Source organism: Nicotiana tabacum, chromosome 3, assembly GCF_000715075.1.
Source record: "Nicotiana tabacum cultivar K326 chromosome 3, ASM71507v2, whole genome shotgun sequence".
Lineage (NCBI taxonomy): Eukaryota > Viridiplantae > Streptophyta > Magnoliopsida > Solanales > Solanaceae > Nicotiana > Nicotiana tabacum.
The window spans coordinates 114964834-114991005 of record NC_134082.1 but is presented as its reverse complement, the minus strand read 5'-3'; the positions used below and the strand labels follow the sequence as shown (position 1 = coordinate 114991005).

At 40.2% G+C, this 26172-nt stretch overlaps 1 protein-coding gene across 8 annotated transcripts in view; it reads right to left on the bottom strand.

The window, feature by feature from the left end:
• Nucleotides 1-5934: 5934 nt before the first annotated feature.
• LOC107785794 (uncharacterized) overlaps nt 5935-26172 on the bottom strand; it is a 34510-nt gene continuing 14272 nt past the window's right edge. For 2 of the 8 annotated variants that reach the window (XM_075249803.1, XM_075249801.1), the window contains 7 exons: nt 9899-10317; nt 9576-9811; nt 9296-9499; nt 9024-9110; nt 8815-8931; nt 8266-8707; nt 5935-6125 (listed from right to left, as the gene is read on the bottom strand). In XM_075249803.1, the coding sequence (XP_075105904.1) occupies nt 6070-6125; nt 8266-8707; nt 8815-8931; nt 9024-9110; nt 9296-9499; nt 9576-9593 (924 nt within the window). In that variant the 5' untranslated portion in view covers nt 9594-9811; nt 9899-10317 and the 3' untranslated portion in view covers nt 5935-6069. Of the gene's footprint in view, nt 6126-6841; nt 6911-7875; nt 7976-8265; nt 8708-8814; nt 8932-9023; nt 9111-9295; nt 9500-9575; nt 9812-9898; nt 10318-10947; nt 15520-26172 lie in introns of all 8 variants that reach the window. The other 6 variants (XR_012707735.1, XR_012707734.1, XM_075249802.1 and 3 more) reach the window with 6 other exon arrangements.

Below are 26172 nucleotides of genomic sequence, written 5' to 3'. Positions count from 1 at the left end.
GATAATGGAATTACTATTCAGGATACAGCAACATCCTCTTTAGTAACTGAAGTAAAGGAACGCCAGTACGAGGATCCTCTATTAGTTCATTATAAGGATACCACCCCTCAGAAAGAGAAGACACCATTTAAAATTATAGAAGATGGGGTCCTCAGATATCAAGGACGATTATGTGCCCCTAATCTTGCAGGGCTGTGTCGGCAGGCTATGGGAGAAACTCACTATTATCGTTATTCTATCCATCCAGGAGCGACAAAGATGTTATCAGGGAAGTATACTAGTGGGACGGAATGAAAAAGGATATAGCGAAGTTTGTTGCTTAGTGTCCTCAGGTTAAGATTGAGCATCAAAAACCCGGTGGATTATTGCAGGCTATGGAGATTCCAACTTGGAAAAGGGAAGTAATCAATATGGATTTCACCGTATACTTACCTATTACCCAGCGTAAGTTCGATTCGATATGGGTGATTGTTGATATGCTTACAAAGTCAGCCTATTTTTTTCCCGTTGGGACCACATATTCCGTAGAGGATTATGCAAGGCTTTATATTAAGGAGATAGTACTACTGCATTGTGTCTCTGTATCTATTATCTCGGATAGAGGAGTTCAATTTATAGCTAACTTCTGGAGGTCCTTCCAAAAAGGATTGGGGACTTAAGTAAGTCTTAGTACAACATTTCATTCCAGACAAACAGACAGGCTGAGTGTACTATTTAGACACTTGAGGATATGTTATGAGCTTGTGTGATAGACTTCAAAGGTAGCTGGGATGATCATCTGTCACTTATTGAGTTCACATATAATAATAGCTACCATTCCAGTATTTTGATGGCTCCATACGAAGCTCTTTACGGACGGAAGTGTAGGTCGCCTATAGAGTGGTTCGATGTTGGGGAAACTATGTTAGTAGGACCAGAATAGGTACAATAGGCAATCGAGAAAATTAAGCTTATACAGGAAAGGCTATTAGCAACTCAAAGTCGTCAGAAGTCTTATGCGGATAATCGACGATGAGACTTGGAGTTTCAGGTTGACGACTGGGTATTCCTAAAAGTATCACTGATAAAAGGTGTTATAGGTTCGAAAATAAAGGAAAACTTAGCCTTCGGTACATTGGACCATATAGGATGATACGCAAGGTAGGCTAGGTAGCATATGAGTTAGACTTGCCTTCGGACTTGGAGTCTGTACATCCAATCTTTCATGTGTCTATGCTCCATAAATGTATCGGAGATCCTTCCAGAATAGTGACAATTGACAACGTTCAGGTCACGTAGTAGCTACCATATGAAGAAACTCCCATTGCTATATTAGACAGATAGGTTCGGAGATTGAGAACTAAGGACGTAGCTTAGGTGAAAGTACTTTGGAAAAACAACAATGTAGAAGAAATGACTTGGGAGGCCGAGGAAGACATGAAGTCTAGATATCCCTACTTATTTCCTATTCCAGAGAAGGGTCCGACTGAGATATCACAACCTTAAGGTACGTGTATGGATTCTTGTATTAGTTATTGTCATTGGTCGTGTGAGGCCATTGTCGTTGTTGATGATTGTGGTCCTATGTGTCGTTGAATTATTGAGTTTCTACAGGAAAAGTCAATAGTGTTATTGTTACAAAGGTGACTCTGCCAAAGTCTATATAGATTCCGGGGAGTTAAACATTCGAGGACGAATGTTTCTAAGGGGGGGAGGATGTTACATCTCGCGTTTCTCGTACGTTAAAGTTTCGTCTTCAGTTAGTTAACATAGACTCGGGGATGAGATTATCATGAGGTTAGCATATTTATTCTATTCATAACAAGCAATAAGTAAGTGCCATAAAGGATAAAGGGTATATGAATTTAAAAAAATGAGTTTCGTTGAAGGTTGTCGATTTGGGATAAAATATGGCCTGAGCTATAATACCCGATATTTATGGACTAGTACCATATAAGGTACCATATGATCGTGATAGTATGATGTATAAAGTATATTAAAAATAAGTAGTATTTTAAGTAATTTGAGATAATTCTTAATTATGTGGGTAATTGATTAATTATCAGGTAACTGGACATTACCTAATTAACTAATAAGTTTGGATAAAGACTAAAATCCCCCCCCCCCAATCCCCATGTGGCAGCAAGCCACATCCTAAAGAAATGACTCTTAGTCATTTCTTATTAGGTGGCATAATGTGTTAGTTACTCATTCACTTCATTCCCTATATTTTGTATACAATCACTACAATCTGAATATAGCCATTCTTACAATTAGAAACGTTAGCCATGAATTGATAATTAAAAAAGCACTACAAATCAGAACATTAGCCATTCTTCAAGTTTTCAATAAAAACTTCTTGCAACCAAGCGATTCGAAAGAGAGTTATTAAAACCTTAGCAACGTAAAATTTTGTGGTTCTAAAGGAGTACAGTGCAACCTTTTCAAAGAATATCATACGGATTTTTTTCTACTCCAGGTATTTTAAGGCTATCCCTTCTTTCTTTTTCGCATGATCCATATGATACAAAAAAAATGAGCAAACGCACAGCTTTCATAAACAGAATTACTAGGGGTCTCTATGTTCTTGATTCCCCATGTGACATATTATTATATCTTCTTTCATGGGTCTCAGAATAATACACGGTTGATAAAGTTTATCCGAAAGGAATGTTGAGATTATTAACATATTTACATGCATTTCATTCATTTATACATATACATTGACCCATGACCAGATGGCGTTATATATGCGTATTTATATATATGGGATATGGAAAAAGGTTACGACGTTATATACACACCACCACCTGATCAGTTGGTATATATTGATGATTTTGCCCACAATGGCCGAGATGATATGATGGGATGCCCTCAGAGGCTTGATGATGTTATGTACACCTATACCTATGCATGACACGATATTTACACGCACGTGCATGATGTTATAATTGTTTCAGGATTTGCAAAGTTATTTAGACTTACAGGCGGAATTCCTTATTCTATGTTTCATCTATGTCTCATATGTACTGATTTTCATGCCTTACATACTCAGTACATTTTCGTACTGAAACCCTATTTTTCGGGGCCTACATTTTATGCTCGTAGGTGCAGGTAGGCAAGCTGGCGGTCCCCTTGCTTAGGATCCTTGATCAACGAGAGTTGGCGTGCTCCACTTGATCCGGAGCTGCTTTTTATTTTGGTACGATATGCTTGTATACATATATGGGTATGACGTGGCCCCGTCCCTTCCTTGCACATTTGTATTTTCTATTAGAGGTCTGTAGACAGTTCTGTATAGTTGGATAGCATGTGGCCTTGTCGGCTTCCAATTTTGGGTATATAATTGTCTATAGCAGCCTTGCCTGCTCGCCCACTGTATTCCGCATGTATATGTACATATATCTTTTGGATAGGTTACCCTCACGTATGTTATTCATGTTTATATCTTAAACGTATGTTTAAGGATGTTCGACATATAGGATTCGGGCACCCGTCGCAGCCTATCGATTTGGGTCGTGACATTCGGAGTATTAAATGCTAGAAGACGTGCGTCCCTTCAAGTGATAGAGACCGTTCAAGAACTTTTTCGCCAAGAAAAGAATGCTTATCTACTTTCCGGTAACACTGCGTTGCGTCATCGGAAAGTAGGGTGACTATCTGTATGGGGTGAAATTGGTTGATAGCAGGTGGTCGAATGGTGAGATGACACGTGAAATCTAAGACAGGTAAAAAGTTAGTCCGCAAATAACTGGCACCGGGTGTAAATTGTATGACCTATGCTGGATTGATCACGAAGGGAGTGTAGCTGACAATAAAGATTCAAAGGTTCGATATCGGATAACATTTAATGAGCAGCAATTACAGAGGATATCATCATTCAAAGTCAGCCGTTATGCACCCATAAATGGCGATTTTATTCTCATTCAAGAGGGGCTTGATTTTAGGATCTTGTCTCGCTAAGTAAGACTATAAATAGCAGGATTAACAACCATTGTAGGGACACAAAATATATTATACACGAAAAGCTATAATCTACTATCATGTTACGCTCAATTTTAATATTTGAACATTGCATCTGCTCTTGTCATCGAAAATGCTAAGTCTTTAGTCCGGCTTGTTATTTCTTTTAATTTAAATCGTTAATCTTATTTTTTGTTCTTATTTGTTTATTGTTTTTGGGTCAAATCGATTATCTTGCCTATGAACCACGTTATAAATTTAGATGTATCGTTTTACGAGTAAATAAAATGCATGAGTGGTTAGTGAGAAATGCATGGAAATGATTTATGTAAGACTAAGAGGGAATAAATGCAAAAACATGGGTAGAAGATCAAAAGGAATGGCGGTGTGCACAAAAAACCAAAGATTTGGACATATAATTGGGTGGATGGAGGCAATATACAGAATCTGGGTTAGAATGAAGAATTCTACCGCTTTTAATTATTTGGAAGTGGGTACGTTGAATATAGCAGTAAACTAGAAATTGAAGTGGTCCTTTAGGGATATGCCTGCTTTTCACCCAGTATGGGAACCAAATGTTTGCTCATTTTCCCACGTCCTTGCCGTTCATTGTCTCATAGTCTCTCATAATTCATTTCCTCCTCAATTCAGAATGTTCTGCACAATTCCACGTTACTATCAGTCAAAAGAATAATACATTTATCTTATAATATCACTGACAAAGTGACAATGCAAACAAATTTAGACATTCAGTGCAAATTTAATTTGTTGTAGTATAATGTTACTTGTATTATTTCTCAGATTATTCTTTAAATTACCTTCAAGGGGACTTGAGAGTGCAATTTTTTTTTTTTACCATCGGCGTAAGAGAAGTTAAATCCAAAGATTATAACTCCATAATATATACACTAATGAGTTGGTTGAGGGTCTACAAACAAAAAGAGAGAGAAGTCTCTGCCATATCCCAAGAAATATATCAAAAACTCCTCCAATCTATTTGTTTAGGTTTTTCTTTTTATTAGCAAACCAGGAAGGAGTGAACTTGAAGAGCAACGTGGCAATGTTCTTTGCTTGTTCTATCTTTTGGGTGCATGGTATATAGTATCACTATTTGAAGAGTCAATTGTTTTTACTTTGAGTAACAACTTTTTTTCAATTTTGTTTGTTTCAATCAACAGTTAAACATCACCAATCATACAATATGTTATACCTTTTACAATTACTATATATCACCTACTATATTATATCTACTGACACTGAAAAATGGTCAAAAAATAATTTGATAACGTTACAGGTTAGATGGATTATGCCAACTAAGTTGGAAAATAAGAATAGTTAACTAAGAAGATGGCTACAGGTGGCCCTTTGAATAGTAGTACGCTACTGGAAAATGAGCCTATTGCAACAGCCAGAAAACCGTTGCAATTGACACGTAAACCGTTATATACGCTGTCGTGCCAGTAGATCTAGAGTAACGGTTCTTGCAACGGTTATCCAAACCGGTGCTTAAGGGCTATCTATCGCAACGGTTGTTCCTCTGTCTGAAGCAACAAGTATTTCTTTCCAGTTGTAACGGTTAAAAACCATTGCCATAGAGTTTACAACAACGGTTGGCAGTCGTTACCATATAATTTGTTGCAACGGTTATGTAAGCTATTGCAACGTTTATTTACAGATATTCTAACGGTTTCATTATGCTACTGTAACGGTTTTTTCCTTTTTCAACTGTTTTAACTACCTATTATATCAGTTTGTTGCACATTTTGGAACGATTTGTAAGACCTAATGGAACGGTTTGGAAGACCTATTGGAACGGTTCTTTTAAACTATTTTGGAGCAATTTGTCAGACCTATTGGAATGGTTTGCAAGACCTATTGGAACGGTTTTATTAGACTATTACGCCCTGGCTGTAAATGAATATTTAGATATATAAAAATTGTAATAACCTGAAATTTATATAAATAAAAAGATAAAACACTTCATAATTTATATTGTCTCCATAAAACCAAAATATTTTAACCCAATATCACATAAGTTTTATATTTCAACACTTCAAGAGTTAGAGTTATAAGTTTCAAATGTTGATAACAAAAGATTCCTAGAACATGGACAACAATTCAAAGTTCTTAAGTAAAGCCTAGATCTTCACAATCTCCATCTTCCCTTTCTTCAATTGCTCCACCTACAAAAGAGGATAAATAAAGTCATTATCCTTCAAGAGTTGATTTATCATTATAAGAATGGGTATGGTCCATAAACGATCCATAAAGCACAAAGTTTTCAAATGTACTAGAATGTCGATCTCTAAGTCTTCAGTTCTTTTTGCTAGGATGAAACAATCTTATATCCAGCAAAAATCTTAAAGCACAAAGTTTTCAAAAACAAGTCAGAGATGACAACAAGTAATTGGTTGTCTTTAAATCTGTGTAAGAATGCAAAAGAAACTTTTCAGATTTTCTGAGGGTTAAAATCAGGTACCAACGAGATGAAAAAATATAGATCTATTATTAACTTCATAATGAAAACATATTTGCTTTGGGATTATCTAATTGTGTTCTAAACTGAAGCATCATAAGCTTGTGACAATGAAACAACATGCTCAAGACATTAGAGAGGTACCAGAAGTGTAATAGTCAGTTGATATTTTTTTTAAATATCAACATAGACAAGTATGACATAGACAAGCATAAGGATTTCAACCAATGTTATTTCAGCTTGGTTAAACTTAATTGTTACAGTTTCTGAATAGCAAAGTCATTTAAGTGTGTCTCCTTTCAGTTGGAATGATGAAAGTTACATTACATATTACAAGCAAAAGATGCATGTATGCCTATCTTCCTGACATCTACTACATGCCATCTTAGACTGATGGACAGACATAACTTGTAACACACTTACATGAAACATATCTTTCCAATAGAGTCCCTCCTTCCCTCTCTCATGTGTCATGTGGAACATATGCAAAGCCTATACAATTGCTACAAGTCAGTATGACCTTTTTTTAAATGTTTGAATTACAGGAAGTCCAAAACTACAACAATTAGATGCCAGTCAAAAGGGTATATTACAACAGAATGAATAAGGACTTACAAACGGAACCAAGTTAAAAAGTGAAAAGAGTAGTACTCAGGAAGGCAAGCAATGCATTTTGTTAACATGGATGTAAATTAAGCAGGTAACCAAAAAATGTACATCAGGAATGAGATAAAGAGAGTTTCAAAAGATTGAGGGAATAAGAATGAAGCACTAAAAACACTCTTGGAATAGCAGCCTGCTACTACAGCAGCTGCAACAAGGCTTTCAAATGAAGTGCTCAAACCATATGCATGTCAAAATGTGCCCACCTTATGTTACTAGGTTCCAAGTCAAATCCACATCCCCCACAAAAATAGCAAGTTTAACATGCTAGACATCTGTAAATATACGCTCATGATCTCTTAACCAAAAAAACAACGAATATATCCAAGAAACTTGAATAGACAGGGTTGTCCAAGAAAGCCCAACCAACTTCTTTTTTTATGGTCCAGATTTTTTTTCTGAATAAGAGAAAAGAAGCTTTTCTTAGATCCACTCTATAATCATTTCTTAAAAGAGTGCAGGCCTATAATAATTTTAAAAATAACCAAGATCTATTTTTAGCTAATATTAATGTGTTAAACTGATCTAGCCGAGAAAACTTTTCCAGTTTTGACCTGCTGATTAAACATGCAGTCGAAATGCATAAGCAATGAAAATAATTAAGAACAATTCACTAGTCACGACCACAAGACATAGCTAATGATATTTGTAATAAACCACCACCCTTACTCTTATATGTCCTTTGACGCTCAATATAGCTAGTTGACAGAAGCCTTCAATGTAGAGAGTCTACTATGAGGATTTAGAAAGAAAAGAAAAAAAACAAATGGTAAGCAATTGAAACAAATGCTCACCAGTAAATCATGGAGTTGAGCCCAACTAGTTTGTAATTGAAACGTTGTTGACTGATTAATTGATTTAGGTTCCAAAGATACAAAAATCAGCTAGCCACACCTAGACAACCGAGATTTGATATGAATGAATCTTGTGTACTCCAAAAGACCAACAAAAGCACGAGTTTTAACATTTGCTTTTGCCAATCGATAGATGGCTTTGTATAGAAAACCAAGATAAAGAGGAAGCAACATGTGTTGATATTATAAGCCAATTATTCTCTTTATAAAAGGTTATAGCTAATTTGAGATAAAACAGTCAACTCCGAATAAGTTTAAGTGAAACTTTAAAAAAGAAGCAGAAGGAGGAGAAGAAGAAAGCAAGAAACAAACAAAGATAGACGTACTGACCTTGATTATTACTCCTAGTAGATAGGCGATTGATTAGTTGTACAGCAGCTTGTTGTGCAGAGGAAGCTTCTCCAGGTGAACGAGTATTGAAACCTAGCATGCTGGGATTAACTCGTAAATCTGGATTCGGATGCTTAAGTTGTGAAATGATGTTAACTGCAACTTGTAGTTTCATGGTATCTTTTTGTGAATTGAACTTTTCCTGCAATCTTTGTTGCATCCTTTCTTCCATTTCCTCCAATTTTTGCTGCATCACCTCATCAGTAGAACTTAAAGAGGGTCCAAAATCTCCCACTTTTCTTTTTAAGGAAGTCTTGGTAACCCCACGTCCATACAACCTTAGGCAACCTGGATGCTCAGGTCCTATGACTGATGCAAATGCATTAACTGATTGACTGCCATTTTCACTTTCTTGTGTTGATTGTATTCTTTCCATTTCATCCTACAAGACCAAATTGAGTCATTATTAAATCAGAAAGTATATGACACTGAGTCAATAACTAAGAATAGACAAATGATAACAACATACTTTAAATTAATAACTCGTACAATTTTATTAAGAGTATCCGCATACGAGGCCTTGTATACTCGATCAACTTTTCTTTTTCTCGTAACCACAAAGATGTCCTTGCTTAATAGAGGCTCAGAAGTTTCTTTCTTTTTTTCCTGATTATATAAAAAGTGGTATAAAATATTTTGGACTAAAGTTAATAAGTTCATATTTAAAAGAATAATAAGAAGAAAAAATAATATCAAACCTCGCATATTCGAGCAAAACTTCTTTTACCAGCAGTGTGTGGATATTTTAACTTTTTGCAATTCTCGATATTGGTTTGGGACATTTTCTGTAAATCAGCCAATAAATACAAATTTGTCAAGTTCAGTTGTCCTAATAGATTCAAATCAAGCTTAAATTTTGTACTAGGTTATGTAACTTAAGTGCATTTGATGTATAAAAATAGTTAAGTGATTTCTAATTAAACATAAACCAGACATTCTCAGCAAATCATGGGACAGTACTTAGTTTTACCTTGTAGGCATCAGAGTTCCAATAATTAAGAAGATCCCTAAATTGAGATTTAGGAACATCAACCAGCCTTTTCTCCATTTGAAGCTCGTCATTCTCATACGCTTTATAATGGTCGTTAAATAGTTGATTCTTATACTTTCTCCAAGCATTCTGAATTGAAACAAAAACCCACCTTTTCGCAGCATCATGAATATCATATTTTCCCTACAAATTTAATTTGGTACAGTTAGGTTAGTGTAAAAATATGAAACATCTATATAGAATATTGCGAACTTCAAACCTTGATATATATCCACATATCTTCTTTTGTTTGAAGTTTTCTCCAATTAAACACATTAAGAGAACAAAAGGTTGCATTCCTTGCCAATGTACCGAGGAAGCTACCCAACTCTGCTACAACATCATCAGTAGGACCTATGGGTTGATTGTTCTCGTTTAGCACAATTAGCTTGCGCTCTTTCCTATCATGAATACTTGGAATCAGAGTTTTTCCTCTCTTTTTTTCGGCAGAAGGACCTGCATTAATATTAAGTAAGAATAATCACCATATATCACGTCCATATTATTTGCTAAGTTAACGAAATAAAATTTATATGTTCTTGCCTTGTTCCTCGGATTGTTTATTTGTTTCATGATTGGAAGAATCCTCAAATTGTTCATGTACCGTTTGTGAAGTACGAGGGGTGGAATTCAGTGGCAGTTGCTGCAATTGTTAACGTACTGCTGGTGATGCAAGAGAGGTAAAGTTCAGTGATTTTTGTTGCACATGTTCATGTACATTTTGTATTGGAGGAGAAGCAGAAGGCTGAGGTCTTGCACATGAGCTCCTAATTGCGGAAGTTGTTTTTCAATTAAATTCAGGTGATGCTTGTCATTTGTCCTTGTAGATTGAACAATTCTTTTTGTTTTTAATTATGAAACTTTTTGGTTCAGCAAAGATGCAAGTGATCCGACTGCAATGTAATTTTTAGCCTTTTTGTTATTACTTGAGTGTCCTTCCTGACTCATGAATATTCAAATTCCTGTCAAAATCAAAAAATTAAATAAGAAATAAGTTATCAAAACATTAACAATAATGCATTGTATACACCTCACAAGTCTACGTTACCTTGATCTTTTCTGTAATCAGTCAGCCTTTCACATTAAAAAAATAGTTTCAATTTACTAAAGGAAGAATAGAATCAAATGTTTTCTCTGAACAAAGTTAGAGAGACTATCATTACTTTGTAAAAGAATAGAATCAATTAGTTAGACATTACAGCTTCATATGCAAACCTGATAGAATCAATCAATTAGTTAGACTGTCATTACTTGTTGAAAGAATAGAAAAGTTAAGGCACATATCATATCAATGAAGCATTATATTTGTAATCTGACTATAAGTATCCGTTAATGACATATGCAGTATATCTTTTGGCAATTGTATTAGGCCCTTTAGCTAGCCATCTTACATAATCGGGCACTTCAATATTTTTAACGTTCTTAGCAAACCAATTGTTGAATTCCCGACTATGATTTCTTGTCCTTTCCTATGCATTTGATCTACTGCGATTACCAATTAAATTCTTATGTTCCTTGCAATCATGAATATTTCAAGATCAATCATATCATTAAAAATGAAGTATAGAATAAGTGTTATATAATTATCTTACTCGATAAACTTTCCACTTGTTCATCTCCAGTATTGAACAGAGCATATCAATGTGCTTCATAACATAACTGTGGATCCATGTGAAAAGTATTTTTTTCTTACTTCCAATTGGATGGCCTATAACAGGGAATATGGATGACAAATTTTGAGGGCACTCATCATCTACAATTGAGTATCTACTGAATCTTGTCTTCACACTGTCATGTAGGTATCTTGAACAAAAAATCAAACACTCTTCTGCCAAAAATCCCTCTACTATCGATGCTTCTGGACAAGATCGATTACGAACAAATGTCTTGTATTTACATAGATTCCTCTCAATGGGATACATCAAACGAAGATGAGCTTGACCCCAAGCTTAATTTCATTCACCAAATGAATAGGCAAATGTGGCATTATATCGAAAAATGTTGGATGAAAATTTTTTTCAAACTCACAATTTATTTCAACAATTTCAGAGTTCATTTTTTCAAGATCACTTTACCTTATGACCTTAATACATATGGCTCTAAAAAAATTACCCAATCTAATCAAGGCCAATGAAACACTCTTGGGCAACGTCTTTCTAACAGCAACCTGGAGCAAGTAATGCATTAAAAATGAGCATCATGACTCTTGTACCGGGATATTTTCATCTGCTTCACTTGTACGCGTTCTGAAATATTTGAAGCACAACCTTTTGGCAACTTGGCATTTTTTATGACGGTACAAAATAAACTTTTCTCTTTTGGTTTCATGTAGAAACAAGTTGTGATGTCACTTGCTTTTAAATTGAATTTTGTATTTCCGATGCCTTAAAACCCTCATTTAGCATTACCTCGATTTGCGTGTGCAGTCCGGGTGAGTAGCCGGAAAGCTTATATGTGAAAATCTGTGAAAAATAATAAATTTTGACTATAAAATGAATAAATTTGACTTCGGTCAACGTTTTGGGTAAACGGATCCGGACCCGTAATTTGACGATCCCGGAAGGTCCGTAGGAAAATATGGGACTTTGGCGTATGCCCGGAATATAATTTCGAGGTTCCAAGCCTGAGAAATGAATATTTAAAGAAAATTATTTTCTGAAATTGTTTAAAGGAATTTAAAATTAATTTCGATTAGAGCATGTTGGTATCAGGCCCGTATTTTGGTTTTGGCACCCGGTACATGTCTTATATATGATTTAAGATGATTCTGTGGAGTTTGGTAAGAAACGGAATCCGTTTGACGTGATTCGGACCGTAAATGCAAAATTTGACGCTTTAAGAAGTTTTGAAATATTTCATTGATTTTGAGGTTTAATTCGTTGTTATTGAGGTTATTTGGTGATTTGATCGCATGGATAAGTTCGTATGATGTTATTGAGTTAGTACGTATGTTTGGTTTTGAGCCCCGAGGGTTCGGGTGTGTTTCGGAAGGTTTTTGGAACTCAAAAAGTTGCAGGTTTCTGCTGTTCAGTGCCCAGGGATTTTACTCTTCACATTCGCGTGGTCTCTCTTGCGAACGCATAAGGCAAATTTTCCAGGTGCCATATTTCTTCTTCGTGAACGCAAAGATTGAGATGCGAACGCGAGGCTGAGGGGGAAATACCCTTCGCAAATGCACACAGGGTACAGGGAGTAAAGTGAGTACTCCAACTCAGTGAGTAAAAAATGTAAATAACGACTGAAAGTAAGAAAACACATAAAACACAAGGCATTCTATATTGAAGCAGTAAAAAAATTACTTAAAACAGTAAAACAGTGAAGAGTCAAGTAAAATCCCTTTTCAACAAGTAAAACAAGTAATTGATAGGTAAGTAAACAAATAGAAGTTCGCCCCTCGGGCACAGTATCAACGAATCCACCCCTCAGGCAACATCTCAGAACTGTATTAGCCCCTCGGTCTCAATCTCAGAACAATATCAGCCCCTCGGGATCAATCTCACATCACAATGGGTACTCGCTCTCACTGGGGTGTATAGACTCCGGGAGGGGCCCCTTACGGCCTGGCCCCAGCGCAATATCAAGCAATCTTGTGGCATCAAATCTAGGCCCTCGACCTCATATCAATCAAGCCACCTCGTGGCATATTTATGTATCTCAAGCCCTCGGCCTCATATCACTATCAATGTATCCTCACAGCTAGGCCCTTGGCCTTACTCAGTCCAAAAATCATCACAAGCTCCTCGGGCAATAGTAAAACAGTATTTCTCAGCCCAAAACATCATTTAAAAATATCATTTAAGTCTCAAAACTAAGTAAAAATGGCTGAGTAGTAAAACGGTGGAAAATAATATGACTGAGTTAAAGTAATAAGTCAAAACAATGAGGAAATAGTAATAAAAATCCCCGAAGGGTTCAAATAGTTGGCACAAAGCCCAAATATGGCAATCAACCCAAATCATGATGATAGCAAATAGCACTACGATATAGCAATCTCTAATAGTGCACGACCCCACGCTCTTCATCAAGCGTGTGTCTCACCTTAATATAGCACTACGATGTGCAAATCTGGAGTTTCAAACCCTCAGAGCATCATTTACAATCATTACTCACCTCGAACCGGCTAAATCTCTAACTCGCGACGCCTTTGTCCCTAGAATCGGCCTCTGCGCGCGTCGAATCTATCCAAAATCATAACGAATACATCATAATATGCTAAGGGAACAAATCCCAAGCAAAAACAATCAACCAAGGGCATGATTCCCGAAATTACCAAAACCCGAGCCCCATGCCCACGTCTCGGAATTGGGTAAAATTTACATTTTCAGAATCCTCATACCCTCACGAGTCTAACCATACCAAAATTATCCAATTCCAGTACCATTTGATCCTTCAAATCATCATTTTATATTTTTGGAAGATTCCACAACTTTTCTTCCCAAATTTCATCCCAAATCACGAATTAAATGATGAATTCAATGATAGATTCATGTATTTTACCCAAATCTGAGTTAGAATCACTTACCCCGATGAATTTCTTGAAAACCCTTCAAAAAATGGCCAAGATTCGAGCTCTCTAGGTCATAATATTAAATAAAACCCAAAACCTCGTATTTATAGAGTACCCCACAGATTTTCACCTCTGCGGACCGCACAAAAAACGACCACGGTCCGCACAAAAACGACTGCGGCCGCACAGGTTTTCATCTGCAGTGACAGGCTTTAGTATTTTGGCCATACCTTTCGCTACAGATGTCCAATAGCGATATCGGGGTCGATTTTCCACAGGGAACTTCAAATTGGAGTCGAGTATTTGTATGGTCTAGGATAGTGTTTTAGCTCATAATTGATCTTCTAACATTTTTGGTTTTCTTTTGTTTAAGAGATACAATTTATCAACTACAGTTGTAAAACTAGGTTATGCTAAAATTATGATTCTAAATTGTATGCAAGATAGATAAAAGCACTAGGGATGCAGCATTTACCTAGGTGGTCCACTAACGGGTAGAAATTCCTAATGCAAGAATGACGAATATGGGGATTATGCTATAACCGTTGCACCTTTTACACCCACTCTCACACCTCTCGGTAGAGAGAGTGATTTTGCCCAATTGCCTCTCTCGAGACCAATTGGGTAGGCTAATTTGCCCAAGCAACTTATGGTTCAAGTTGGGTAATTACTCTCTCGAGGTTTAACCCGTTAATTGGGACTACCATTCTCATGGGTCCATCCTGATTCCTTGTTGGAGTTAATCTTGAGGTCATAGACTCTCTTTCTCAAGAAGAGTCAAGACCCACTAAGCTAGACTTAGTGTTTGCAACCACCAAATCTTAGTGAAAACTTAAGATTAATCCAAATAGCAAACACCCAACATCATTCATGCACTAAACAATCCCACCCATCAATTTCCCACACTAGGGTTGAGCCACAACCCTAGCTAATGGGTTTAGCTAGACATAGTAGTAACAAAAATCAAAGAAATAATAGATGAAATTGACATAATAGTTAACTACAATGTTAATCTACTGATTCCACTTTAAAACTAGAAGAAATGGCCCAAAATAGGCTGATAATAGGGTAACACGAGTTCAGCTGCTCTCTGCTTTCGAACCGCCTTTCAAAAACTCCTGCTAAAAAGTAAAATGTTCTATTTATACTACACAGGAAAAATCGGACAAAAATACCCCTGAGGGTCTGGCGCGGACCGCGCACAAATGACGCGCGGCCGCGTAGGGCTCTGGGTCTTCATTACTTGCATCTGGTACTGGGGGCGCGGACAGCACAAAAGTGACGTGCGGCCGCATGAACTTCATCCACGCGGACCGCACTGATTAGGTGTGCGGTCGCATGGGCTTTTGTCTCGAGTGATTGCTTCTCTGATTCTCTTAGGCGCGGACCGCACAAAAAGGGACGCGGACCGCGCATCTTATCTTAAAAATATCATGGCCTCTGAACTTTCCTGTGCGGCCGCGTGGCAAAACAGTGCGGTCCGTGTAGGTTGAACTTGGATATGCCCAGCTTCTGAACTCTCCTGCGCGGCCGCGTGACAGAACAGTGCGGACCGCGCAGGCCCTTTTGATCCCCCCTTTCAGTTGTCTCTTGACACTTGGCAAATTTCACTCCTTTTTGGGCCGATCTTTAGTATTTGTCATCTTGTCGCTCAAACCTGCAATCAAGTGTCATTTGTAAGCATTTTGGGACTATTATATGGCAATAAATGCACAAAGCTCAAGTAAGAATGGGTATAAAAAACATGCAGAAATCGCAGTTATCAACTCTCCCAAACTTAAACCTTTGCTTGTCCTCAAGCAAATAAAATGAGACCTACCCCTCAATGGAAAACAACCAAGTAATTCATGTTTATCCTAAAGTAACCTCAGCAGGCATCAATTGGGACTAGCAATTGCCCTCAATGCAAATGCATCCTCAACATATTTAAACTTGCAAACTTGTGGATCAAGTGCGACACAAGAGCATCAAGAGTTGACACATTTCATCACGGAACCTTTCTCAATTTCTTTAGTCATCATGGAACCCAAACTCACACATCCTTGACTTTCCCTGAGTGAATCTCACCTATTAGGGTATTTGCACACAAATCAAAATGAATGGATTTCTCTCTCGTCTCTCACAAAGGAGAGGCCCTGAGTCCGGCTCTAAGTACCATATGCTTGCCCCTTATGTAAGTATCCACTAATGTAGGCTTCCCTCAACTCAAGATCATATAGGGCTTTTGAGGAGTCATTGTGAAGGCTTTTGGTAAAGGTAGGACGTGTTTTTGTTCAAATGGGTTTAATCTTCCCTTAAGCCCTTCTTTTGATTTATTTTGGCACACTTTCTTGACTCAATTGAGTAGTTCACTTCTTTCAAGGGGTTAGAGGGACACAGTGTCACTCTTTCTTTTGCAATTCAAATTCTTTCTCCTTTTTATCACTTTTCTACACTTTTTTCACTTCTTTTTGTCGTCCTTGGATTCCCTTTTTGGTTTTTATTCATTTTTGTCTTTCTTTTTGTCTTTTTCTGTTTTTCATTGCCTTCCTTTTCTTTTGCTTTTGCATCTTTTTAGCACATTGATGCCCTTCCTGTCTTTCCCCCCCAAACTTAGACATTTGCCATTTAATCAAGGGAAGATTTGGGTGCCAAGAGGTGGTTTCGTTAGGAACGGGTATAGGTTTTTAGCTTGGTTCATGAACGAAAAAGATTTAAAGCTCAAAAGGGTTGAACTAGGGATTATTTCATTGGTAGGTCATGAAAAGTTTTCAAATTTTGCATTTTGGATCAAGGAGAGCCTATACTCACGTCTCAAGTCAAGTTCTACCTATGATTTCGCCTCAACAAACATTCAGGGCAAGTTCTAGACCATCGGCTCGGTACTTGGGCTCGCGATTCGAATTCTCACCACACACACTCAAGGGTTGCCTAAGACGGAGTCGAGGGCCCACAACAACCTTAGATATGATTCAAGCGCCCCATGGCCCAAAATGACCACGTGATGATTATTTGGTCAACACAAGAGTCTCAAGGCCACAACTTTCACCATCCTAAACACAACATAATGTCTTCGACCATAGGATCAAAGGCAAATGTGTTAGGCCCAAGTGAGGCTTTGCCTGAGGTATCCTTAACTACAAAAACTTGAAAATCAAAAAAGAAAAGAAAAATCAAAAACGGACTCAAACCCTTAAGAAGGTTGTCACACCATCTATCATTGGGAAGAGCCACCCGGTTCGCACAATATCTACCCTTGGAAAGAACCGTGGCATTAAGAAAACCAAGGGCTTATTGCAAATGCCAAAACAAAACACAAAGGCTACGAGCCTAACTTTGCAACTAAAACGAAAAATAGAAAATCAAGATGAAAACCTAATGAATATGTACAAACGAGGAGTAGAATATACAACCAGGGGGAAATGAATATATACATAAACTCTGAAGATCATCTGGAATGAACAGTTATACACAAACCATCTATCCACTACTAATGTATAGAAATTAAAAGAAGGTAAAATAATATATACAGTCATCCTGACAGTTAATCCAAATAGTAGGGCCACACCCCCATGAATAAGAGCTAGCATTGTCCCCAATGCTAACTACCAAATAAGACATCAAAAATCAAAAATAAGCAAAGGATATAGAGCGGCCCCTCAAGCCTCATCAAACTGGTCCCCAGCCTGCTGCTGCTGTGCTGCTGGGGCAGGTGTCTGCTCATGATCCTGCTTATCAACCGGTGGAACTGAAGAGGGCTCAACATCTGCTGTACTAGACGGGGGAGCCACCTCGATCAGTATTCCCTCTGTATTAGGGAGCTTCCTCTTCTTCCTTGGCCTATCCTCCTCTGCCTGTGGCTGCTCTGCTGCTGGCTCTCCAGCTGGATCTCCAAATAATAAGTCGAATGGCATCTGATCCGCTAGCAGCTTGTCCACATCCCCTCTCAACTGTGCAACTAACTCCTTGGAAGCTTTTTGTTTCCTTAGCTTTTTGTGCTCCCGAGCCAATTTTTCCAAAGCTTTTCCATGTTCCCCAACTGCCTTGGTCAAGGTATCCTGTGTTGCCATCATCTTTTCCTGGTTGGCCAGGATCTTTTTCAAAACATCCTCAATGGCGGAGGGAATCTCTACAGTAGCTGGTGCTCCCTGTGCCTGCACAACAGTGGTCAAAGAAGATAACTTGGATGTCGCAACTGACATCCGGTTGTTTAAACTGGCAATGGAGTGTGCGAGCTGGTTGGCAGTGAACCGGTGAGTCTTTGATGAATGAATCACCGAATCAGATGCAACTGATGGACCAGCTGTGGAGGAAGGACCTGGGGGAAGTGTCTCATCAGGAGTAGGGTCAGAGGGCTGCTCTGTCGCAACTGGCTCTTCAGACTGGCCAGGTGCGGAGGAGGTAGAAGCTGGAGTTTTCTTTCCTTTCTTTGGGTTGTCCGGACCCAACTGATCATACCATGAGTAGGGGGCCACTGGAGGTACCGTAACATCATATCTTTTCTTCTTCACTTTCAACTCTCTGAAGTAAAGGGAGAGTGTGTTCGGAAAGGGGAAGTTTGTTTTTGTTTCGTTCCCGACTTGATAAATCACCCTCGACATTATGTTTCCCACATTCAGAGGGAAGCCCACCATGATAGCTGCCACCAAGACAGCCCGAGGAATGGGGCGGAGTGATCGTGTGTAGACGGGTCAAGTCGACTACACACGAAGGTTAACCACCCTTTTGCTTCAAAGTTGAGGGTGTTTTGCAAAATCTTTTCCTGTGCCTTCAACCACACAAGGACTGTCCCTGGAGCTGCTAAATGCTTGGCCAACCACGGATGAACCTCCTCTTTCAATGCCAGCTTCTCAAGATATTGAGACTCGTCCTCATCTGCAAACCCCAAAATGTTATTCAGCGACTTCCCATCAAAGACTACTATCTTGTCCCTCACTTTTGTTGCTTTGGAGTTCCGAACTGTGTGGTGAACATTGCAATAAAACTCCTTCACCATATGCTCGTTTGCAAATTCGACTCTCTCTTTGAAGAATCCCCAACCCTCTCTAGTGCGGAATTGTGCTTGCACGTGAGGGTTGAGTGGGACAAGATCAACGTCTATGAACCGCCTTTCCGGAATCCACTTTCTCTTCGGCCACCATTCCCTGAATTTGTGGAAAGCGACCTCGCTGACAAACCTATCCTCCCATGCTTCTGGTTTCCTGGTTCTCTCTATACCTCCAACCTATGGTTCACCCCCTTCGGCATATCCTCCACTATCCCCTGATATTGAAGCTGTGGGAGACGTGGAGTAAGTGCTCCCCTTGTCTTTTTCTGCTCCGGACTCATCAGACGAGTCCGAGATAACATCGACCGACTCCTTGGAAGAGGCTATATCATCATAATCCGGGGAAGGAGGGTCACGGAGTTGGAATGAAGTGGCCCTATGTGTTGGAGAAGACTCCGAGGTAATGCTCCGTGATGGAGCATACTCACTCCCCGTGGAGTGGGATGCAGCTTTATATGCTTCCCTGGTCTTAGGATTTAGCTTTACAATTCCTTTTCCCCTTCCCCCACGGGAGGAACCACCTCTCCCAGATTGTATTTGTTTCCCCGTTCGCTTCTTAGCCACATGTTTTTGAACCATTGTCTGCAAGGAAGACATGTCTAGCATTGTTAGTAAAAGCACATGATATGAAATGGACAGTTCAATTGAATGAAAGAATTGCAGACACAGTTTCACAGACAGAGGAACGCGGACCGCACCAAAAGGCACGCGGTCCGCGCAGTTTACTGATTCACACAATGGTTTCTCTGAATGAACCGACGCGGTCCGCACTGTTTTGTGTTGCGGCCGCGTAGCTTCAGCGCGGACCGCACAGAAATGGACGCGGACCGCACAGGTGAACTGCCAAAATGGTGACTTCTCTGAACTTTTCACACGCGGTCCGCACTGTTTTGGACCGCGGCCGCGCTGGACTCATGCGGACCCCATAGAAATGTCACGCGGACCGCATGGAGGCGATTCATCATAGCACACAAAAAACCACGCGGACTGCGCAAAAATGTTGTGCGGCCGCATAGGGCAGATTTAACTTAGGCGGAAAAAAAATTTCTCTTTAAGTCCCATTTTGATCGGAATTTGACCCCTCAGTGTCCCAACTCAATTAATTACATGGATTTATGCCCCTAAGTCTCACTAAACAATAGAAATCCAAACTAACAGTCATTAAGAAGATTAGGCTATGCATGAAATGAACAAGATTTGTTACCAGGGATTAGTGAAAAATCGACTAAATGAGCAGGGAGTGCGGATGAATAGTGAAAATTTAGAGCTCCAGATGAAAATTTGCGAAAAGGTTCAAATGAGGCCCAAGGCTTCTATTTATAGAAAAACCCTGGGGCTTTCAGCTTACCTACCAGCGCGGCCGCACAAAAATGGCCGCGGTCCGCGCTGGTTTTCTTTTAGTCACATTTTGACTACTCAGCCCACGCGGACCGCACTGCTTTGATGCGCGGCCGCGTGGGAGTTTATCAGAGACTTGGTAATTCCAGCTTCTCACACGCGGACCGCACAGAAAGGGACGCGGTCCGCGTTGAATTTTTTTCTGAGGATGAACTCAATGTTGCTCAAGCCCACGCGGACCGCACTGCTTTGATGCGCGGCCGCGTGGGGCAATTTCCATGGACTGATCATTTTTTTGTACTTCTTCCCTGCACTGGTTCAACATAATCCCTGCAACACTTCACAAATTATCAACTCAAAAATCCTACTCTACAACAGAAAAACAAAGAAAAGGAAAAAGACATGGGTTGCCTCCCACGAAGCGCTGATTTAACGTCGCGGCACGATGCATGTTACCATCACAGTCATTTCAAATGAATGTGCGCCACTACGTGGCTGTCATCAATCTTTCCCAAATAATGCTTGACGCGATGCCCATTGACTCGGAAGACTTCACCATTTTTATTTTTGAGATCAATGGCACCAAAGGGAGTTATCCCAACCACTTCAAAAGGGCCGTTCCACTTGGACTTCAACTTGCCCGGAAATAACCTCAACCGGGAATTGAAAAGAAGAACCATATCACCCACTTTGAATTCCTTCCTCTGGCATACTTGTCATGAAGGTACTTCATCTTGTCCTTATACAAAGACGAGCTGGAGTAAGCATGAAACCTAAATTCATCAAGTTCATTCAATTGCTCCACCCGAAGATTTGCAGCTACATCCCATTCTAAGTTCAACTTTTTCAGCGCCCACATAGCTTTATGTTCCAATTCTACCGGAAGATGACAAGCCTTCTCAAACACCAACCGATACGGTGACATACCAATCGGCGTCTTGAAAGCTGTACGATAAGCCCAAAGAGCATCATCCAATTTCTTCGACCAGTCAGTCTTATTTGCATTGACAGTTTTGGATAAAATACTCTTAATCTCACGGTTTGACACCTCAATTTGGCCACTCGCTTGAGGATGATAAGGAGTGGTTACCTTGTGATTTACCCCATACTTGGCTAGCAGAGAGTCAAAAGCCCGGTTGCAAAAATGAGAACCCCCGTCACTAATTATGGCACGTGGAGTGCCAAACCTCGTGAAGATACTCTTTTTCAAAAATGCCACCACACTTCGAGCTTCATTATTTGGCAAAGCTATGGCCTCAACCCATTTCAACACATAGTCAACCGCTACCAAGATGTAAGTGTTGCCACAGGAACTTACAAATGGTCCCATAAAGTCTATCCCCCAAACATCAAAGATGTCAACCTCTAGAATTGTGTTAAGGGGCATCTCATCTTTCTTCGAAATCCCTCCGGCACGTTGGCATTCATCACATCTTTTCACAAAGTCACCGGCATCCTTGAACAACGAAGGCCAATAGAAACCACAGCTCAACACTTTAGACGCCGTCTTTGCCCCGCCATGATGGCCACCATAGGGCGAAGAGTGACAAGCTTCCACAATACTCAGTTGCTCTTCTTCAGGAACACACCGGCGAATTACACCATCGGTGCAGATTTTAAAAAGATACGGCTCATCCCAATAGTAATCCAAGCAATCCCGCTTGAGCTTCTTCCTTTGGTTAGAAGAGAGCTCATACGGAACCACACCAGTAACAAGGTAATTGGCAATGTCGGCAAACCATGGCATGTATAGCATTGAAACCGAGAGGAGTTGTTCATCTGGAAAAGCATCATTTATCTCAAGGCCGTCCAAAGGCCTCCCTTCCTCCTCCAATCGAGACAAGTGGTCCGCCACTTGGTTTTCACTACCTTTTCTATCAATGATCTCCAAATCAAATTCTTAAAGAAGAAGCACCCATCTCATTAACCTCGCTTTAGAATCTTTCTTCGTCATCAAATACCTAAGGGCGGCGTGATCGGTATGAATAATCACTTTGGCCCCCATAAGGTATGGGCGAAACTTCTCTATGGCAAAAACAATGGCAAGCAATTCCTTTTCGGTGACCGTATAGTTCCTTTGAGCTTCATTCATTGTCTTACTTGCGTAGTACACCGAATGGAACATCTTGTTGATTCTTTGGCCCAAGACCGCCCCCACCGCAACATCACTAGCGTTGCACATGAGCTCAAAGGGCAAGCTCCAATTTGGTGCGGTAATAATGGGGGTAGGCGTTAACTTTTGCTTTAGAAGCTTGAAAGTCTCCATACATTTCTCATCAAACACATATTTGGCATCTTTCTCAAGCAATTTACACAACAGGTTAACTACCTTAGAGAAGTCTTTGATGAATCTTCGGTAGAAACCCGCGTGTCCAAGAAAACTCCTCACCCCTTTGACAGAAGTAGGGGGAGGGAGCTTCGAGATAACCTCAATTTTTGCTTTATCAACCTCAATCCCTCTTTTTGAAATTTTGTGACCCAACACAATGCCTTCTTCTACCATGAAATGGCATTTCTCCCATTTGGGAACCAAGTTTGTGTCTTCGCATCGGGCAAATACACGATCCAATTTTGCAAGCAATCACTGAAAGAGTCCCCGACCACACTAAAATCATCCATGAAGACCTCCAAAATGTCTTCCACCATATCGGTGAAGATTGCCATCATACATCGTTGGAAAGTCGTCGGTGCATTACATAACCCAAATGGCATTCGAGAGAAGGCGAATGTGCCATAAGGACATGTGAAAGTTGTCTTTTCTTGGTCTTCCGGGGCAATGAGAATTTGGTTATAGCCTGAATACCCATCCAGAAAACAATAGAAAGCCCGGCCTACAAGACGATCAAGCATTTGGTCCAAGAACGGAAATGGGAAATGATACTTTCTAGTCATCTTGTTCAACTTCTGGTAGTCCATGCATACCCTCCAACCCGTCACAGTGCGAGTCGGAATAAGTTCATTATTGTCATTAGTCACCACAGTCATTCCTCCCTTCTTTGGCACACATTGTACTGGAGAAGTCCACGAACTATCAGAAATTGGATACACCACACCGGCGTCAAGCCACTTGATGACTTCCTTTTTAACCACCTCTTGCATGGCTTCATTGAGTCTCCTTTGATGTTCAAGAGACGGCCTAGCATCATCCTCCCCGAATATCCGCCAAGGTCCATCCAATTGCCCGCTTGCGCTTTTGAAGAACTGCCAAAGTGGCTTCAACCTGCACGTTAGTCAAGCAAGAAGAAAGTATAACCGGCAAAGTAAAATTAGGACCAAGAAATTCATACCTGAGGTGAGGAGGAAGTGGTTTCAACTCCAACACCGGTGGCTCCTCAATAGATGGCTTGGTGGGAGGAGTTTTGCGATTTTCAAGATCAAGAGATAACTTCCTCGGTTCATAAGAATATGAGCCCATGCCATGTAATGCATTCACACACTCCACCCTTCTAGCATCATCATCAACATTCATGTTCAATAGTACGGCCTCAAGTGGGTCCTCAACATTAACCATAGCGCTTATGTCATCCACTATCATTGCCGTGACAATGTCAACAAACGAGCACACCTCGTTGCTATTTGGTTGCCTTATTGATTTGCATACGTGGAACACCACCTTTTCTTCACCAACACGGAAGGTCAATTCTCCCGCTTCCACATCAACCAAGGCCTTTCCCGTAGCTAGGAAGGGCCTCTCAAGAATGATAAGCACCTCAAAATCCACTTCACAATCCAAGATCACGAAATCGGCTGGCAATATGAACTTATCAACACGAACAAGGACATCATCAATAATTCCCAAAGGCCGCTTCATTTATTGGTCCGCCATTTGAAGCCTCATAGAGGTTGGACGAGGTTGTCCGATTCCCAAGGTCTTGAAGACCGAATATGGCATTAAATTGATACTTGCCCCCAAGTCGCAAAGGGCTTTTGCAAAGTCGGCACTTCCAATGGTACATGGGATAGTGAATGCGCCGGGATCCTCAAGTTTTGGAGCCATAGAATGCACAACTGCGCTCACTTGATGGGTCATCTTGATTGTCTCACACTCCATTGATCTCTTTTTTGTAACCAAATCTTTCATGAACTTTGCGTATCCCGGCATTTGCTCGAGTGCCTCCACCAAAGGCACATTGATAGTCAAACTCTTCATCATTTCAATAAATTTCTTAAATTGGTTGTCACCCTTTTGTTTGGCCAACCGTTGAGGGTAGGGCGGAGGAGGTCTAGGCAAGGGTGCTTTGGCTTTTGGCACCTCCGGTTCGGGCATATCAATGACGTGTTCCCTAGACGGGTTCACGGTCTCTTGAGTCTCCTCCTTACCCTCATCAATTGCAATTCTCCCATCATTATTTGCACTTGGTTCGACAACATCCTCAACTACCAACGGGATCTCATCATTTTGCAACTCATCTTCATCTACCGGAACTCGGTTATCTCTTGAGGCATGCACATCACCGCCTCTTCCACTTCGTGTTGTCACTGCCATCACATGATTGTTGTGCCCTCCCTTGGGGTTTACTACCATGTCACTTGGTAGAGCACCCTTTAGGCGTGTATTTAAAGATTGAGAGATTTGGCCTAATCGCACTTCCAAGTTCCTGATAGATGTGTTATATGAAGCTAATTGGGCCTCGGAATCTTGACTTTTTTTCATCATTTGTTTGAACATGCTCTCTATTCGACTCATGTCATTGCCCGACGAACTCGACCCTTGAGATTGGAACGGAGGCGGGTTATTGGGCTGTTGATACATTGGGGGCCTTTGATAGCCTTGACCACCATTGTTGTTGTTCCAATTGTTGTTCCCCCTCCAATTTCCTTGATTCCCAGAATTATTGTTCCCCCAATTGCCTCCTTGATAGTTGTTGTAATTCCAATTGTCGCCTTGTTGATTGCCCCAATTACCTTGGGGTCTCCATTGCTGATTCCCTTGGTTGCCTCTATTCCCTTGGTAGTTGTTGACATATTGGACTTCCTCACTTTGGTCATCAAAACCTTCATTCGAATATCCACCACCATCATTGTTGTTGTCATATTGTTCACAATTACCTTGAGGTTGTTATCCTCTTTGTCTCCTTTTCAACATAGAAACACCTTCCATTGCATTGACTTGGCGCGGGTTTTGGACTTGTTGCAATTGCGCCTTTGCTAATTGATTCATAGTTGTTGTAAGTTCGGCTATTGCTTTGCCATGATCGTGCAATTCCTTGTGCAAATGGATGACCGTGGGGTCACCTTGTGGCACGTTTGCTCGGCTTTGCCATGCCGAAGAGGTGTCGGCCATTTCATCAAGTACATCACATGCCTCTTGGTCAGAAAGTTTCATAAAATTCCCTCCGGCCAATTGGTTCACAATGCATTGATTTGTGGTGTTGATGCCCGGATAAAAAGTTTGTTGAATCATAGCCTCGGTCATGTCGTTATTAGGGCACTCTTTCACCATTGTTCTATATCTTTCCCATATTTCATGCAAAGGTTCTGTTGGCTCCTGCTTGAAAGCTACAATTTCATCCCGAAGAGCCGCCATATGACTTGGAGAGAAGAACTTGGCAATAAATTTGTCCGCCAATTCATCCCATGTTGTGATAGAATGATTGGGGAGCCTTTCTAACCAATCCAATGCTTTACCCCGAAGAGAGAACGGGAAAAGCCTCAATCTCAACGCATCCTCGGACACGTTTGTCTGCTTGCTACCCCAACAAGTATCCACGAACCCCTTCAAGTGCTTGTAGGCATTTTGATCGGAGGCACCCGTGAAATAACCTCGTTGCTCGAGCAAGGTCAGCATAACATTTGTGATTTGAAAGTTCCCCGCCCGGATTTGGGGAGGAACAATAGCACTGGCGTATCCTTGATTTGGTAGAACTCTGGGAGCCACTCTCGGCGGTTGCGGAGGAGGGTCTGGAATGTTGTTATTCTCATTTGCATTTATATTGACATTCCGGC